At 56.7% G+C, this 15,624-nt stretch overlaps 1 protein-coding gene across 6 annotated transcripts in view; it reads left to right on the forward strand.

The window, feature by feature from the left end:
• The window catches only part of RXRA (retinoid X receptor alpha), a 119,339-nt gene that overhangs the window by 73,493 nt on the left and 30,222 nt on the right, over nt 1-15,624 (forward strand). For all 6 annotated transcript variants that reach the window (XM_056351437.1, XM_056351436.1, XM_056351441.1 and 3 more), the window contains 3 exons: nt 4,541-4,806; nt 9,487-9,637; nt 10,512-10,691. In XM_056351437.1, coding sequence (XP_056207412.1) covers nt 4,541-4,806; nt 9,487-9,637; nt 10,512-10,691 — 597 coding nt within the window. Of the gene's footprint in view, nt 1-4,540; nt 4,807-9,486; nt 9,638-10,511; nt 10,692-15,624 lie in introns of those variants that run through there.

Consider the following 15,624-nt stretch of genomic DNA (forward strand, 5'->3'; position numbering starts at 1 on the left):
CCCAGCTTTGGCTCCAGTTTCCTGCATGACCTTGCTGAAGGTCACGTAAGCCTGTGCCCTACTTGTGGCGTCTGTGTCTGCCGGTGGGGCCACTGCCTCATCAGGAGCATCGCTCTCCCGATACCTTGGTTTCCCCAGCTGTGAAGCAGGGGTGACGGCATCCAAAAGAGATCTTGCAAGGACAGGTATCTGCTAAGGCAAAGGGCAGCGACGAGCACCGTGCCAGAAAAACAAGACTCAGGCTCCTTATCTGGAGGCCAGATCAAAACCCGCTGGCTCTAGTCTCTGTGTGATGGTTTCAGCTGAATCGTCTTCCCCTGCTGTGGAGGAGAGCTGAAGGTGTGCGCATGGCTCCGCACCGCCGCCTGGCTTGGCCGCTTGAGCTGGATTCTGGGGCTCTGCCCTAAATGTCATATTCGTTGGGAAAAATTCCCATCCAGATTTTCTGGCTCGCGGGCTCATGGTTTTTGAGAAAGAAAAGGAGCTTCACTGCAAATTCCTTAGCTGCCAAAGAGCTCTCGTTCTGATCTCCCAACTGCCATGGGGCATCTTATAAGATATATAGAGGTCGTTGTGTTTTAAACAAAGGACACACAGAGAAAATAGCTGCAATTTATGGGTGCGGCAAGAGGGGAAATGCTTTAAGGAGTTTATTTATTTATTTATTTTATTTAGAAACCAGCACAGTTTATTTTGGTCAAGAGATGGTCACACACAACGGCTTTAAATGGCAAAACTATGCAAGAAAAATGAATAGTCTCACACCACTTGAACTGAAAATGTGTTTGGGAAAATAGGTCTCCTGTTTGCTGCAGTCCAAGTGGTATGCATCAGTTTGGGGGTTTATTTGTTTCTATTAAGGCTATTTCCTCAATCTAGGCTTTTTCTCCTTTTTAGATTGTTTTTTGCTAGCGTTCCTTTAGCATTCCAGGTCCTATAGGATGCCTGTGATGAGTGAGGCGGGCAGACTTCTCCTGTCCAGCTCTACATCCCCACCTCTCCACCTCGAGTCGTTATTTTCCCCAAATGCATCTCCCTGCTGGGAGCACTGACCCTTCACCTGGGGGCTGGCAGCATCTGCGCTGAGTTGCCTGAGGTGGACTCTTCATTTTGCTAAGCCAAAAAACCCAAACCCCAAACCCAAACCCTTTTCCATATTTGCCGGTTGGCTGAGGGTAAATGTTTCCCACGGCTGCCGCTGTTGCACTGGGGTTTGGGCTGCAGAGGAGAAGGTGTGTTTATGAGGACTGGGAACATCCCAGAGTCCAAGGGCTTGCTTTGAACTGGGCTTTGAGTCATGGTGCTCTCAAGAAGTTCAGGTCTGGTTCAGATTTCAGAGCGTTTGGCCAAAGGTTTTGGGTGAAAACACACCCAAATGTGTCCGTGCCTGCACAGGCTTCTCCCTGGCAGGCCTGTTCAGTGCAGGGTTAGTCCTCCTCTCGCCTCCTTTCCTTTCTGTTGTTGTTGCCTGAATTATTTTCTCCAGACCAACCCCTACCACACACACCCAGTTCCTCGCTGGGTGCCGGGGATCGTGTCTGTGGGGAAAGCAAAGCATGTAAACAGGATGGGTGCGGGGAGCCGGCTGGGAGGCGTGGGATGCCTGGGGATGGGGAGCTCCCATGGTACCCAGGGGATGGGTATTTTGGGAGAGGTGCTGGCCCCGCACGTGCTTTGCTTTCTGATGTGCTTGAGTAGGCACGGGCCGGTCGCCAGTAACCTGCCTGTGACCTCTCCTGCCTTAAATATTCAGGATCTTTTAAAAGGAAGGACTGTGCTTCGCTGCCTTCCCTTTGCCGGCAGGTCAAGTGCCTGTTTCCTCTGGCCAAGGGATCCAGCGCATCCTTGGAAGGTGTCCCGTCCATCACGTTGGCTAGCAGCTGGTTTTGGGGGTCGGCCAGATTAGAGCTGGCTGGGACCCCGTACCCAGACACACAATTGCTGCAGGATGAGCTCCCGCCTTTCCCCCCAGACCCAGGACGGCGGTGGGGGCATGGCTACACCCCGGCTTGCCAGAGCCCACCACAGCACCTGGCCCCACTCCACCAAAAAGCAGAGAGCCAGGAATCACTCTGTCCCGCTGTGCTAAACCCCAGGAGCAGACCACGAAGCCTTGAGGAATTTCCCGGGGTTCCTGTTGTGCCGCCCGCACGTCACTCAGCTGCGGGTGACGTGGTGGCCGGTGGTTGTTTTATATCAACATCCTGCGAGAGCCGATGGCGAGGCCAGCCCCACAGGGACAGGGTTGCTCGCCTCTGCCCTGGCCACAGAGATGCCTGCCAGGGCGGGTGGTCCCGGCGTGCTCCTTTCGGCATCAACGCTGGCACCTGGCAGGGACACAGGGTCCGGGTGCATGTCCCCTCTGCCTGTCTCAGATGGAACAGGACACCCAGGCAGAGGGAACTGGCAGCACCCTGGAGCCTAATCCCCATTTTTGCATCCAAGCCCCCTTTGCTCTCTGGCCCAGGGATCCTACTTCTGGCTCTTGTCTGGGGATTTAAGGAATTATCTGTGCAGGGAGCGAGCCTCTCCCGTGGCGTGTGTAATTCTGTTACACCTGTGGTGGGGACGGCACATCAGGGGCGTGCTGGCGACGGCTGGGTTGCGTGGGGGGGGCACGTGCCACAGGGGGCTCTGGGCACCAGGACAGCATGGCTGCCCATGGCAGTGGCTCTTCCCGGGAGAAAACTTTGGCGGTCCCTGCGCCCCACCAGCACCCACACAAGGCAGGGATGGGGCTGAATGCTTCAAGGCTGGAGGGGAGGTGCTGGGGGGGAGGTGTGACCATGTGGGGTGCAGGAGCGTGATGCTGGGTGCAGCAATGGGATGCTGGGTGCAGTGGTGGGACTTTTGGTGCAGCGCTGGGATGCTGGGCGCCGTGATGGGGCTTTGGGTGCAATGATGGGATGCTGGGTGCAGTGGTGGGACTTTTGGTGCAGCGGTGGGATGCTGGGTGCAGTGATGGGGCTTTGGGTGCAGCGGTGGGATGCTGGGTGCGGCGGTGGGATGCTGGGTGCATGGCTTTGTGAGAGGAGCATTGCTGCCTTGCTGGGCCTTTGCTTCCTTGTGCTGGGGTTTCCCAACCAGGATTGGTGATCTTCAAGGAAGATTGATGGGGCTGGGCTTTGGGTTCAGCAAGTGGGTTTCCCACTGTGTAACATTTGTATGCTAATTGCTCCAAACCCCTGGGGAGATAGCTGACCCCATACAGGTGACTGAAGACAGTATTTCCCAGAATTTAGTTAACTCTGGGGCTTGTAGCCAAAAGCAGTGGCTCCCAGCCCTGCCATGAACAGCCCCTGGCCAATTGGCCATGTGGGTGCCTGCCCCTCTCTGGGCCAGTGTTTGCTGGTGTGAATTGGGGGTCCCGGTGGATGTTGGGGTGAGCGGTGGCAATGCCACAGGGCCCCTGTCCCCACTGCCTTCCAGTCCCCGGTCCCTGCTGCCTTCCGGCAGCTCCTCCTTGCAGCCTGCCGGGGGGCCACGAGCCAGCCCCTTCCTCGCTCGGGATTGTTTTGCAAGCAGCGTGACAGGATGAGGAGGAAATGTGCCAGGAATGGCTCCATGTCTCCTCTTGGGAGAATTGGAGTCTATTTTTAACCCCCTCTTCCCGCCCCTCCTCCTCCTGCTCCCCCAGGACGGGGGAGCTGCTGGGGTGCCAGCGGACACAGCCCAGCCGCTGCTGCCGGCAGAAAGGTGCCCACTGGTACCCACGTGGCAGGCAGGCATCTTCCTCCGTGCTGGCACATGCAGGCATCCCAATGGCATGCTGGTGCCCTGGACAGACACACAAAGCACATGTGCAATGCACAGACAAGTTCTCACCACCCCTCTTCGCACCAGGGGAGGTTTAGATTGGATATTAGGAAAAAGTTTTTCACTGAAAGGGTGGCCAGGTATTGGCACCAGCTGCCCAGGGAGATGGTAGAATCCCCATCCCTGGAGGTGTTTAAATAATGCGTAGATGTGGTGCTTAGGGACGTGGCTTAGTGCTGGACTTGGCAGTGCGGGGTTAACAGTTGGACTTGAAGATCTCAATGGTCTTTTCCAACCGAAATGATTCTATGATTCTATAAACTGTCCTCCCCACCACTGCAGTGTGCAGGTGCTGCCAGGCACACAGCCCCTCCACGCTCCCCGTGCATGGCCTGTCCCTGCCATGCTGTGATAAATCTGGATTATGCTGCAGCACAGAGGGCATCTGTGGTGGGGTCGCTACCCGTGCATCATCAGCTGGAGCAGAGATGCTGCCTCCGTGGCAGAGTTAGAGCTGGGGTGCAGTGGGTGGGCGACCTGGAGGAGGGCAGTGGTGACAGGCTGTCCAGGCAGAAATGCTCTCAGTGTCTTAACACCTGCAGAGGTGCTCCAGCAGAAGGTGGTTTTGAAAGATGGAGGATGCCTTGGGAATTTCAGGGGCAGGTTGAAGAGCAGCCCCTCGGCAGGGTGCGGGGGGCTGCTGCTCAGGGCTTGCTGCGGCTGTATGTCAGAGCCTGTCCTGGATGGGAGACTCAGCCTCGTTTCTCTCTTTCTTCCTTTGCAGATTTCTCCAACCAAGTCAATTCCACGTCCCTGAATTCTCCCACGAGCCGGGGGCCCATGGCCACCCCATCCCTCCACCCGTCCATTGGGCCGGGCATCGGCTCCTCACTGGGCTCCCCGGGCCAGCTCCACTCGCCCATCAGCACCCTGAGCTCGCCGATCAATGGCATGGGACCTCCGTTCTCCGTCATCAGCTCCCCCATGGGCCCGCACTCAATGTCCGTCCCCTCCACCCCTAGCCTGGGATTCGGCACCAGCAGCCCACAGGTAAGGGGAAGGTGGCAGGGTTGTCACTGCTCTCTGTTCGGCTGGGGAGAAGCCACCTCGATGGGTTTCCCAATCCAGAACTGGCTCTGGTCTCCTGGCTGCAAGCCCTGGCTCACTGAGCCGGCAAGCACAGGGAGATAAACCCCAGCGCGGGCAGGCGCCGAAGGGAGGCAAAAAGCAGAAGCACAAGGGGGAAAATAAGCCAGAGGCATCCTGCTGCTCTGGCCAGAGCTGGGTGTCTGCGGCTGCCTTTGGGGCTGCCCTGGGTGGTCTCTGAGGGACCAGCACGGCTGGCCATCCATCCCCTCCCATCACTTGTCCCCTCCAGTCCTGCCCTATTTGTCCCCAAGCTGGGGGTGAAAGGCGAGCAGTGACTACCCCTGGGTCACCCGGGGGCTGGTGTAGCTCTGGCAGGAGCAGAGCCACCCTAGGGCTGTCTGCACCCTGTGCTTCTCCCCTGAGCAGTCCCATCCCCTCCCTGGGAATCAGCGTGTCCCCTCCAGGGCCAGCGCATGGTCCCCATGGCACGGGCCAAGGGGTCCCCTGCCCGCTGCCCCTTTCTCCCTGCAGGGGAAGGACTAGCATTTGCCGGCTGAAGATTATGTAAAAAACCTCCAACTACAGAGAGATAAGCTCTTTTTAAAAATAGCAAGATCGGGGCGCGTTGGCCAGCCCCTGCCACCTGTTGCTGGCTGCTCGCTCGGTATATGTTTAGTAAAAGGGCAGATTAAGGAATTGGCCACCACCTGCCACTTGCTGCGGGTTTATTTATTCCAAGCCCTCTCTGGGAGTCAAGCACCTGCCGGCACCTTTATTTTTAAATATTGGCCTGATTTATTTCCAGAGATAACAGGTCTTTCTACCCAGGGCTGGGGAGGGCTGTGCCACTGAGTCCCATCCCTGGGGACCCCCAGGCAGCTTCCCCAGGACGCAGCATCCCCATGCCGGCCGGAGAGGCGGCAGCTTTATTTGCCTTTTGATGGGCTTCTGCCATGCAGGATCTGGCCTGTGACCCCCACAGATGTGGGGGGACCTGCACCCTGCAGCCCGGTGTGGCTGGATCCCGCTGGGTCCCGCTCCCTGCTGTGGGAGGTGAGTGGGGTGGACACGCCGCATCCCATTCTGTGGCCAAGGGAAGGGGAACTGTAATGGTGCCTGTGAACGGGTGGCCAAAGCAAAATTAGCAGCAAGAACACCAGAATGGTGGGGAAGGAGCTGGAAGGGGGGATGTGAAGCAACACAGGGGTTAGCCACGAGCTGGGGAGAAAAGGGGGAAGGGGTGATGCACCTCCAGCGTCAATTATAAGGTGCGGTTTGCTTTGGGGACCAGTGAGCTGGGGGAACCGAAATAAAGCAGAGACATAGGGCAGAAAGGGGAATTGAGAGCATGGTCAGACGGTGCTGGGGAATGAGCTAGCAGCGCGGTGGCTCCAGCCTTCAGCACGGTGCAAGTCCCCATCCTCTGTTCAGGGACTTGTCTTAAGTGGTTTTCCTAGAGGTGACAGTTAGGAGGTCTTCAGCCTAATGGCTCTTGCCATCTGTTCCCTGTCTGGGCGCATTAGGTCCCTGTCCCTGCAGCGGGCAGAGACGCCTACCTGGGCCCGTGGAGGAGTGCGGGAGGAGGAGGAGGAGGGTGCAGGCAGGCAGCAGGGTGGATGCTCAGAGGGGAGCGCAGCCCCCTGCGCCACTGCACCGGTTGGCAAAGCGCTGGGGGTAATGAGGCGTGCGGCCCCCGTCGCCGGGCGGGGATGGCACTGATGGAAGGTGGTTTGAATCAGATGGCAGATGCCACTTGCCATCAGGCCATGCCTCGTTGCCTCCGGAAGGCCAGCAGAGCAGAAGGGCACAGGGCGTACGAGGTGTGGTGGGTCCCCTCCACCCTAGCTCCTGCCAGCACTGGGATGAGAAGGAGCCAGCAGGCTCCCGAAAGCCGGGATGCTATCCCTCTCCCGTTTGGTCCAGTGGAGGTGGGGAGCCAGCAGCCCTTGGTGCCAGCGCTGGAGGATGCTCAGAGCGCTCCCAGTGCCCTCCCTCCAGCACTGTGCATTTCCCAGGACCCCCATGATCTCCAAACGCAGCCCCAAAATTAGGGCACGAGGCAGGGTGTCCTGCCATGGGATCCCAGCACCCAGGAAGCGCCCAGGCCCCCTCGGGGAGGGGATGCTGGTGCCCAGCAGAGCAGGAGCCAGCTGAAAGCAGGGGTAGTTTGCAGTGGTGAGCAAGGTCCCAGGCAGACCAGGAGACTAGACCCAGCAGCTCTGCTGCTTACTGGGATTTAACACATATTTAAACCCTCTTACCTAAAAAATCTGGGTTCAGTAAGAGCTGAAAGGGAGGGACTTTCCAGGCGGTTTGCAAGGGCGCAGCCACCCCAGGCATTGCTGGCAGCAGCTCGGGGCGCCCAGGGGCGAGTGGGAAGAGATCAGACGCAGGATTAGGCTTTTCCAGAGCCGCTCTCTGCTTTGGCACAATGCTCTTTGTAAGGGTGCCTGGGGGACTGGAGAAGGGGGGTTTATGTTGGGTGGGAGGAGGAATAAAGCTCTGCTTGCCGGTAGGGACAGGAGCTGGTCCTTGGTGCAATGAACTGAGCGGGGAAGGGAGAGGAGCCAGGGAGTCTGGGCATCGCTGGGGAAGCAGAGCAGCGGTTCCTTGTCCCTGCTCGCTTGCTGAGCAGAGCTGTGTGCTCCGGAGCAGAAGTGCTGTGCCAAGGCAGGGGGCCGCTGCCTCCCCTTCTGCCTCCTCCCTGCCTGCATGTGCTGCTGGTTTCGCTCGACGGCTGCCAGCGGGGAGGGGAAGGCACGGGGCAGGCGCCGGGGTGGTGTGGGAACCCCAGGGTGCACATGGTCCTTCTGCTGAGGTTTCGGGCTGGTGGTGCAAGAGGAAACGAAGACTTCCCCCACGCCAGCCCAGGGCTGACTCAGCTGCGAGCGGGGCATCCTGCTGATGCACGGGGCTGGGGAGGGTGGTGGGACCCCCCACCCTCCTGGGCTGGGGCCAGGGCAGGGTGCAGCGCTTGCCCCGTCTTGCTCTGCCCATCGTCTCCCCCAGATGCTCTCGGGACGGAGTGGGGGGGTGACTCTGTGGGCTGCTGGAGCTGGGGGAAGTGGTAGCAAAAGGCTTATCTTCAGCAGGCAGCTGATGGCCTCTGCCCTCGCTCCGGTGTGGCAGCGGCCAGTGATGCAGCACGACAGGAGCCATAGCCACCAGCTGCACCTGGGAAACGGCTCCCTTTCCCAGGAAGGGGCGCTGGGAGGAATTGCTGGAGCCAGTGACCCATGGAGGATGTGCTGCAGCAGTGCCGGCAGCCCCCGTTCGCAGGGTAGCACAGAGGGAGGCTCTGTGCCTGGGCTCCCGCTCGCCCCTCGCCTCTCTGCCCTGTCGCAGCGTAACTGAAAAGCAGCTAAAGCCCAGGAGCATATCCCTTGGTGGCACCAGGTCCCGGCTGCTTTTGATTCATCAGCTGGCAGAGACAGGGCAGGAGAGGGAAGCAGATCCATCGCATTTCTCTAGGGTGGGTTTACCTTGCTGTGTTCTGTGGTTATTAGTCATCTGCCTGCCAAATATTCCCCACAAGCCTGGAGACTTTAAAGCCAGAGGAACGGCTGCTCTGCTCTAATTGACAGATCACAAGCCCTGGGACTTCCCTGAATTAATTTGTGACAAGTGCAATTGCTGAGTATCTCTATTAGGGTAGAGAAACACAACAAACAGGAGCACAAATCCTGTGTATCCAACCTGAAATTAGAAGCTGGCAGGGACGGAGGCTGTGTGACAGTCCCTGGCGGGCTGGTCCCCAGCAGGACAGCCGCAGCCATCCTGACTGGGGCTGCATCGGAGCTGAGCCAGCCTGGCACCCCCCAGCCTGGCACCCCCTCCACCCCCAGACCTCCTTGAACCTGCCCTGGGCCGGGCAGGGTTGCTGTGAGCTTGTTGCCTTTATCAGGATGGGTCGGTCTTACATCTTCATGCCTCAGTTTCCCTTTGGACGCAGGGGGATAACAGCCCTGCCCTGCTGCACAGAGCAGTGTGGGAATCAGCCTGGGAATCCTTTGCTCAATACCAGCGCGACGGGGCCATACCAGCACCCAGCTTCCACCCAGTTCTCTGCTTTCTCCACCAACTGCTGGGGACTGAGCGCACCGGGGAGGGAAGGAGAGGCGTGTGGAGAGGCTGCCGCAAGGCTGGAGGCTGCAGGGAAGCATCCCACCCAAGCCAGCTTGAGAAAGCCAGGCCCCATTGTGTCTGAGATCTGTTTCTTTGCTGTGAAGCTTTCCTTTGGAGACAGAATGCTGAAAGGGTATCTATAAATTGCAGAGCTAAGGCACGAGTGTCCTGGCCTTCATCATCCATGTAAGCACTCGCTCCCAGCCAGCAGCTCTCCCACAAACCATCACTGCAAATAATCCTGCTGCCAGCTCAAAGCTGCACCGGCTTTTACGCCAGGGCAGCGGATGAGCGCTTGTGCCTTTGGTCTCTGGACTCATGTGCCCAAATCCTCCTCTTGGTTCAGCTTTGTGGGTGGGTGTTCTAAGCAGTACTTGTCCCCATTGGAAGCCTGTCCTCTGCCTGGCCCTCCTGCCCCATGTCTGAGTGCACAGGCAAGCCCTGCTGCAGAGCTGGCTCGGCCCCGCACCAGTGTGCCCCCGTTCCCCGCTGAGCACTGTGCTTCTGTCTTGGCAGCTCAACTCGCCCATGAACTCGGTCAGCAGCACAGAAGACATTAAGCCACCCCTGGGGCTCAACGGAGTCCTCAAAGTGCCAGCACATCCCTCAGGAACGATGGCCTCCTTCACCAAGCACATATGTGCCATCTGCGGGGACAGATCTTCAGGTAAGGCTGGTGGCGAGGGTTTGCCTGGCTCCCTGCAGCACAGCGGGCGCAGGTGGGGACTCTCCATCAGGAGAGGAGCCCCCGTGCCCTCAGAGGAGGGGATGAAAAGTCCCTGAAGGACCAGTGTCCCCAGCCCGTCTGGTTTGGGGCAGGCTCTGAGCTGAGCTGGGAGACCCCAGGTCTGTGCTCAGCAGTGGTGTTATATCCTGAGCCCTGAGCTGCACAGCCCGTCTGAAAACAAGGCGTTAGTGAGCATCCCTCTCCCTACTCATCCTTTGATCCACAGTGGTATTGTCACTTAGTGCCAGATAAAAAGATGTGCTTCACATGGTGTCTCTCCACTGGGAGATAAAGAAGTGCTAATTCCCTTTATTCTCATGCTGTTTTAAAAGCTTTCTGCTCCAGAAGTGCTCTGGTTGACTAGTTTGTGAGGACCCTGGGGACATCTCCTGCGCCTGTCAGGCTCCGGAGCTGCAAGAGGAGGGTGGGTGCGTGGTGCAGAGCAGGCTGGGTTGTGTGCCTGGTGTGAGGAGTCCGATGGGTCGCAGCGGGGACAGGGGAGCCCCCCTGTTTCACTGCTGCACTGCCTTGCCCCTGATGTATGGCTAAAGAATGGCAAGGGCTTTTCCTGGATATAAACCAGGTTGTAGCCCATGGAGGGCATTCTCATTTTATGGAAGTCAAGTCAAGGCAAAGCCACTGTGCTTTAGCTCCTGCTCACAGCTCCAAGAATCCTCTGCTTCCCCCAGACACAGCCGGGAGAGACCCTGGGAAGACCTGCTGGTCTTTGTGGTGAGGGAGAGCAAAGCAGGGAAGTGGGGGCACCTGGGACACTCAGTGGGTCCTTTTAACCTGGGTTGCATCCCCCCCACAGGTAAACATTACGGGGTTTACAGCTGCGAGGGCTGCAAAGGCTTCTTCAAGCGCACGGTGCGGAAAGACCTCACCTACACCTGCCGCGACAACAAGGACTGCTTGATCGACAAGCGCCAGCGCAACCGCTGCCAGTACTGCCGCTATCAGAAGTGTCTTGCGATGGGGATGAAGCGAGAAGGTAAGGCAGAGGGAGCCTGGCCCGCCTGAGCACCCACGGGTGCTGCCGGTACTTTTCGTTCATGAGGAGGCTCCAGCAGGGTCATGGTTGGCACCGTGGCAGCACCATGTGCACCAGAGCCAGCGTGAGCCTTGCCAAGGGCTGCCTGTGCCGAGGTGCCAAAAATGCACGTGTCTCTTTGATATTTTGCTTTTGCGCCACAGCCAGAGCCTCTAATGGGCTCAAAACCAGCACTGAGTCCCAGAGTGGTACCCAGATGATGGACGGTTGCACATTAGTAAATGAGCCAGCGCCCAGAGGCACTGAGCACAGCACTGGGGAGCGGGGGGTGGTGGGATGGGTGGGCAATGAAAGCAGGTGGTGCTCTCAAGGTCGTTTGCTGCCCTGGAATTTGTACTCCCTGTTTTGCACCGGCAGCCGCGTGTTGGGAGCAGCGATAACAAATACTGCGAGCTCTTCCCTTTCCCTGCAGAGCCCCATCAAACAGAGGTGCGAAAGCTGTCGGGGCTGAGTGCATTTCAGGTGACAAATGCTGCCACCTGGCCTGGCCCTTCTTTCTCTGCGCAGCACAGGATGTCGCATCCTGGAGAAGTGGAGCTGATTAGGGGACGCTGGCAAGATAAAGATGACGTTTAATTTACTGGTTACTAATCAGTGTGCTGCCGGGGAGGTGAGAGACTCCTGTGTGCATCCCAGCTGTGTGCTGTTTGTAGTGTACGGCTTGCTCAGGAGGGGCAGGGAAATTCAGTGAATTATCATCCTTCTTGTCTAAGTCTGCTGCTCGGGCACCAGTGCTGAGCACTGGCTGCTCTAAGTAGTGTGCCCTAGCAGTAGCAATACTGGATTTTTCCTCACTGTGAAGAAGAAAGAAATTCAGTCTTCTGAAAGATATCTTTTCCCTTACTAGAATTTAAATTTAGGCTCTAAAACCTCCCTGGCAGTGCCTCTTGTAAATGCTTTTTTGAAATGCTAGCTGCATCTGTTTTAAACTGCTGGCAGAACAGGCTTTTACCAGACGTGACGTGAAAATGACCCTGTGGTGCTGCTCAGTTCTCTGCTGCCTTCTCCCCTTACATCTTCAGAGCCACGCTCACCTCCCTGCCTGACCGATAAACCTGTCCCTCTGCTGAGTGGCTCTGGTTGCGTGAGCAGCGCTCCAGCCCGGTCTCTTTGAAGAGCACTTAGTCTTGTCTGGAGCATTGATTAAGTAGGGCAGCACCGAGTGTTGAGCAGACCCTGCCACGCTCAATTTACAGGTTACCTAAGGACCCACGACACGCAGACGCTTCAAAAATGTCAAAGCTGTCTCTGCTCAAGGTGTGGGGGAATTGCAGCAGGATCCCCTTGGCCCTGCAGAGCTGAACCCTCTGGTGCTCAAAAATGAAGCTGAACCCTTTGGTGATCAAAAATGAAGCTGTCCGTCCCACCAGACCTCTAGGCTTAAATGGAGAGACTGAGACATTCAGAAAATGCCTCTAAAGAAGAGTGGTGCGGTGCAGGCACGGTGTGTGAGGGGCTGGCATTGCCCTGGCTGCTTTGCAGATGGGCAGAGCCGTGGAGCATACTGGATCCAGCGGGAGATGTGCGGCAGGAGGGAGGAGGAGGAGGGAAGTCTGATCTCCTGCTGGGGGAGACTCTGGTGACTAAAAAGAAGCCAAGAAGTCTCCTGTGTGTTCAGCAGCAGCGCTTGCTTCTCAGGGGAGCAGTGCAGGTGTCGGTGATGCGGAGCATCCCATTACACTGGCATTGCCTCGTGCTGGTGGCTGGAGACCCGTTTTCCTCCCAGACCCCTAAAACATCTCAGCCAGCCTCTGTAGGGAAGGGAACACCAGCAGCAATGCTTTAACGCCATAGCCTGCCCTGACACCCTGCCATCGGGTACCTGCATCGTGCCTACCGTTAACGGTGATTGCACGGGCAGCACCGCTAAAATTATAGGTCCATTAATTAATTTCTAAATGGTGGTGGAATTCCCCAGGGAGCGCGTACGGTATGAGGACTCTATTAATTCATCTTGATTAACATTATCACAATGAATACCAAATGAATTCATAACGGATCAGCCAATTATTTAAAAGTGTGACAGATGGGATCTTTGTAACTCTAGAAGTGCACTCAGGCGATGCTGGCTGATCTTCTGATGCTGGCGCTGCATGAGGACAGCTTTGGAGAAGGGCAGAAAGCCAGCACGTTGGCCATCAGTAGATGTTTGCGGTATAGTCCCCATGTAGGGAAAGCTGGAGTGACTCCCCCAGTCCCCAAGTGCTCTCTTGTTATAAACCTAAAAATTCACAGTGTCTCATGGCAGGTTTGGGGATGTCCTCATGTTGCCCTAGACCTGAAAGTGGGAAGTTGGATCTTGCTGAGCTTTGGTTTTGAGCAGTTCTTGAGTTTCATGTGTGATAGATTTGTCAGAAAAAGGTCTCCTTCCCATTGCATCCATCCCAGCTCGCTGCTGCTGCCCATCCAGTTTGCCAGCCAGGAGCGAACTGCCATACCAGTCCCACTGCCTCCCCATCACCTCTGTCTTGGGGAACAGTTTTGGGCTAAATCCTGCACTGCTAATTACTATTGCCTAACTACTCACAACATAGCTGGCTTTTTCTCCTCTAGTGTAAATGCCTAGTGTGGCATCTTTCAAGTAACAGAGCTGGGGTAATGGGCCTCAGTTCCCTAAAAAATATCTTGCTCTGGAGACCTAATTTATAGCTACATAAAGGCATGGCAGATTCCTGCTAAAGAAGTCTCTCTCCTGTAGCCCAAAGGTATGTGTATGTCATGGAAATACAGTAAACCTCTCTAAACGAAATACTAACTCTGGTGAGAGAGTAACTGTTAAAGGCATCCTGCATGGTGCTGAGCAGTGCTGCGACCTGCAGAGCGAAGCTGAGAAGAAGAGGGGTGAGGGCCACATTCATCCCCCAAACCCTGTGCTAGAAGGGTAAAAGGAAAGGCTCTTTTACCTAGCTAAGGAATTGGCTTAAAGGAGTAAAATCAACAGGACCTCGTGGGCAGCTGGTGGAGCTCTGGAGGGGTTTGATCCTGACACCTGGGGCATCTCCAGGTGAACGTGCCAAGAGCAGAGCCGGAGGGATGGACCTTGACCGTGTGCTCCAGGAAGGAGCCTGGCCAGGGCAGGCGAGGCAGGGTACCGGGGCGGCGAGAGGCAGAGGGTGGCCGTGGGGTGCTGCTGGAAGGGCCGTGAGACTTGGCTTAAAGGGGTGAAAGCCTGTGGAAACGGAGGATTCCTTCTGGGGCGTGCATCTCTTCTTGCTGCTCCCTGCTACAAGCATTTAAGATAGATCCTGACACTGTTCCTGGTGAGTGAGCCTCACGGACTCTGAGGTACTGCAGCTATAATAAATAAGCAACTGGGAACATTTTTCCCCTGTGAATTACTGCCAGCTGTGCGAGGCTTTGGTTTTTGTACTCTGTCTCCCACTAAATACCGGATAGTCAACAAAATTAAGATTACCATCAGGGACCTTGACGAATGCAGGGATTATTATTGTGGGGGTGGCTGTTTGCATCCAGAAGCAAAACTTTTCTCTGCTTGATCTGTTACTCATTAGGGTCTAAGGTGTCCGTATATCAGCAGCCTTACATTTTAAAGGGAAAAAGTGGAAATTGCCTGTGAGTTAGGGAGGCGGAGGTCTTGTGAAGAGGTGGGAATAAACACTGAGGGTCTTGGGATGAAGCCGTCGTGCGTGCAGTGCTGTTGGCTGGGGTTAATTTCAGAGGTGAAGGGGGTCATCGGAGAGTACAGACTCTGTGGCCTGGCGTTGCAGCGTGCCGCTCTCTCGTGTGACGAGGTCCCGGCCCCACCATTGCTGGCGACGCCGCCGGATCGCACAGCGAGCAGGAAATACCAGTGCAGAGCCCTTTCTCATGCTCCTGCCGGCCGCCCTTGGACGGCTCACAAGGAGCAGACGTTGGGAACCGGCACAGCCCGGCCCCGCTCCATCTCCCGTCTCTCCTTCCCCCAGCGCTGCCTCCGGATGCGAGCGGCTCCTCACGTGAGCCAGACTGTCTCCGCAGGACCTGCTGGGCTGCCCAGTTTGGTAACTGGGCTTCCACTTGCTGAGTTGGAGGGTGCAGCCCGAGCATGCTGTGGGGCACTGACGGCAGCGTTTGGTGCCAACTAGGTAAAATGGATGTTGAGCATCTCGGCCGGGAAGCCTGTAGTCCATCTGGAGGCCAGAAGGCTGTCCTCCCCCAGCGGCTGCAGCTTGGGCTGTATAAATGACTCCCAAGATCATTCCTAAATCCAGGTGCAGATGCCGTAATGGCTGTGGCCAGGGTACGGCATGGCTGCAGCTTGCTTCTGTCAGCTGCCCTGACACGGTCCAGGGCCATGCTTTGAGGATTCAGGACATCTTCTGTCCAGTTGCGTGCCTGATCTCTTAACGTCAAGGCTTGGTTAAACTTCACAGCCTGAAATAGTTCTTCCTCTTCCCCTGTGTTTGTGGGTTGGTTTTCCCGCTCTCGCTTGCACCGCTGAGGGATCTGACTTGCAGCATCGCAGGGAGCGACTCAAGTCTGCAGCTTGGGAGACCTCCACGTGTCCCTGGGGAGCTGCTCAGAGACATCACTTGGTCGAGAGGGACTGAAGTTTCCCCTTGTTTTAACCCAGAGTGACTCAGAGCTCAGCTCCTGCACTAGCACAGCAGTCACCGAGCTGTGCCTGATCTCCCTGCCGTGTGCATCCCACCTGCACCCCCAGAGCTGGAGCCATCTTGGCTCTCAGAGCATCTCTTGGGACCAACAGGAGTCTGGGGAGAATGACCACGAATTCAGGTCTCCAACCCACTGTCTGAGTGAACATGAAACCAGGAAAGTAGCCATACCCTAGTAAAGTAAAGTAAAGGCAGAGTTCAAGAGCACGGTTATTTTTAGTAATAATTTTGGAATGGAAAATGTCTTTTGGCTTAAT

Source organism: Falco biarmicus, chromosome 9 (genome assembly GCF_023638135.1).
Source record: "Falco biarmicus isolate bFalBia1 chromosome 9, bFalBia1.pri, whole genome shotgun sequence".
NCBI classification, from domain to species: Eukaryota; Metazoa; Chordata; class Aves; order Falconiformes; family Falconidae; genus Falco; species Falco biarmicus.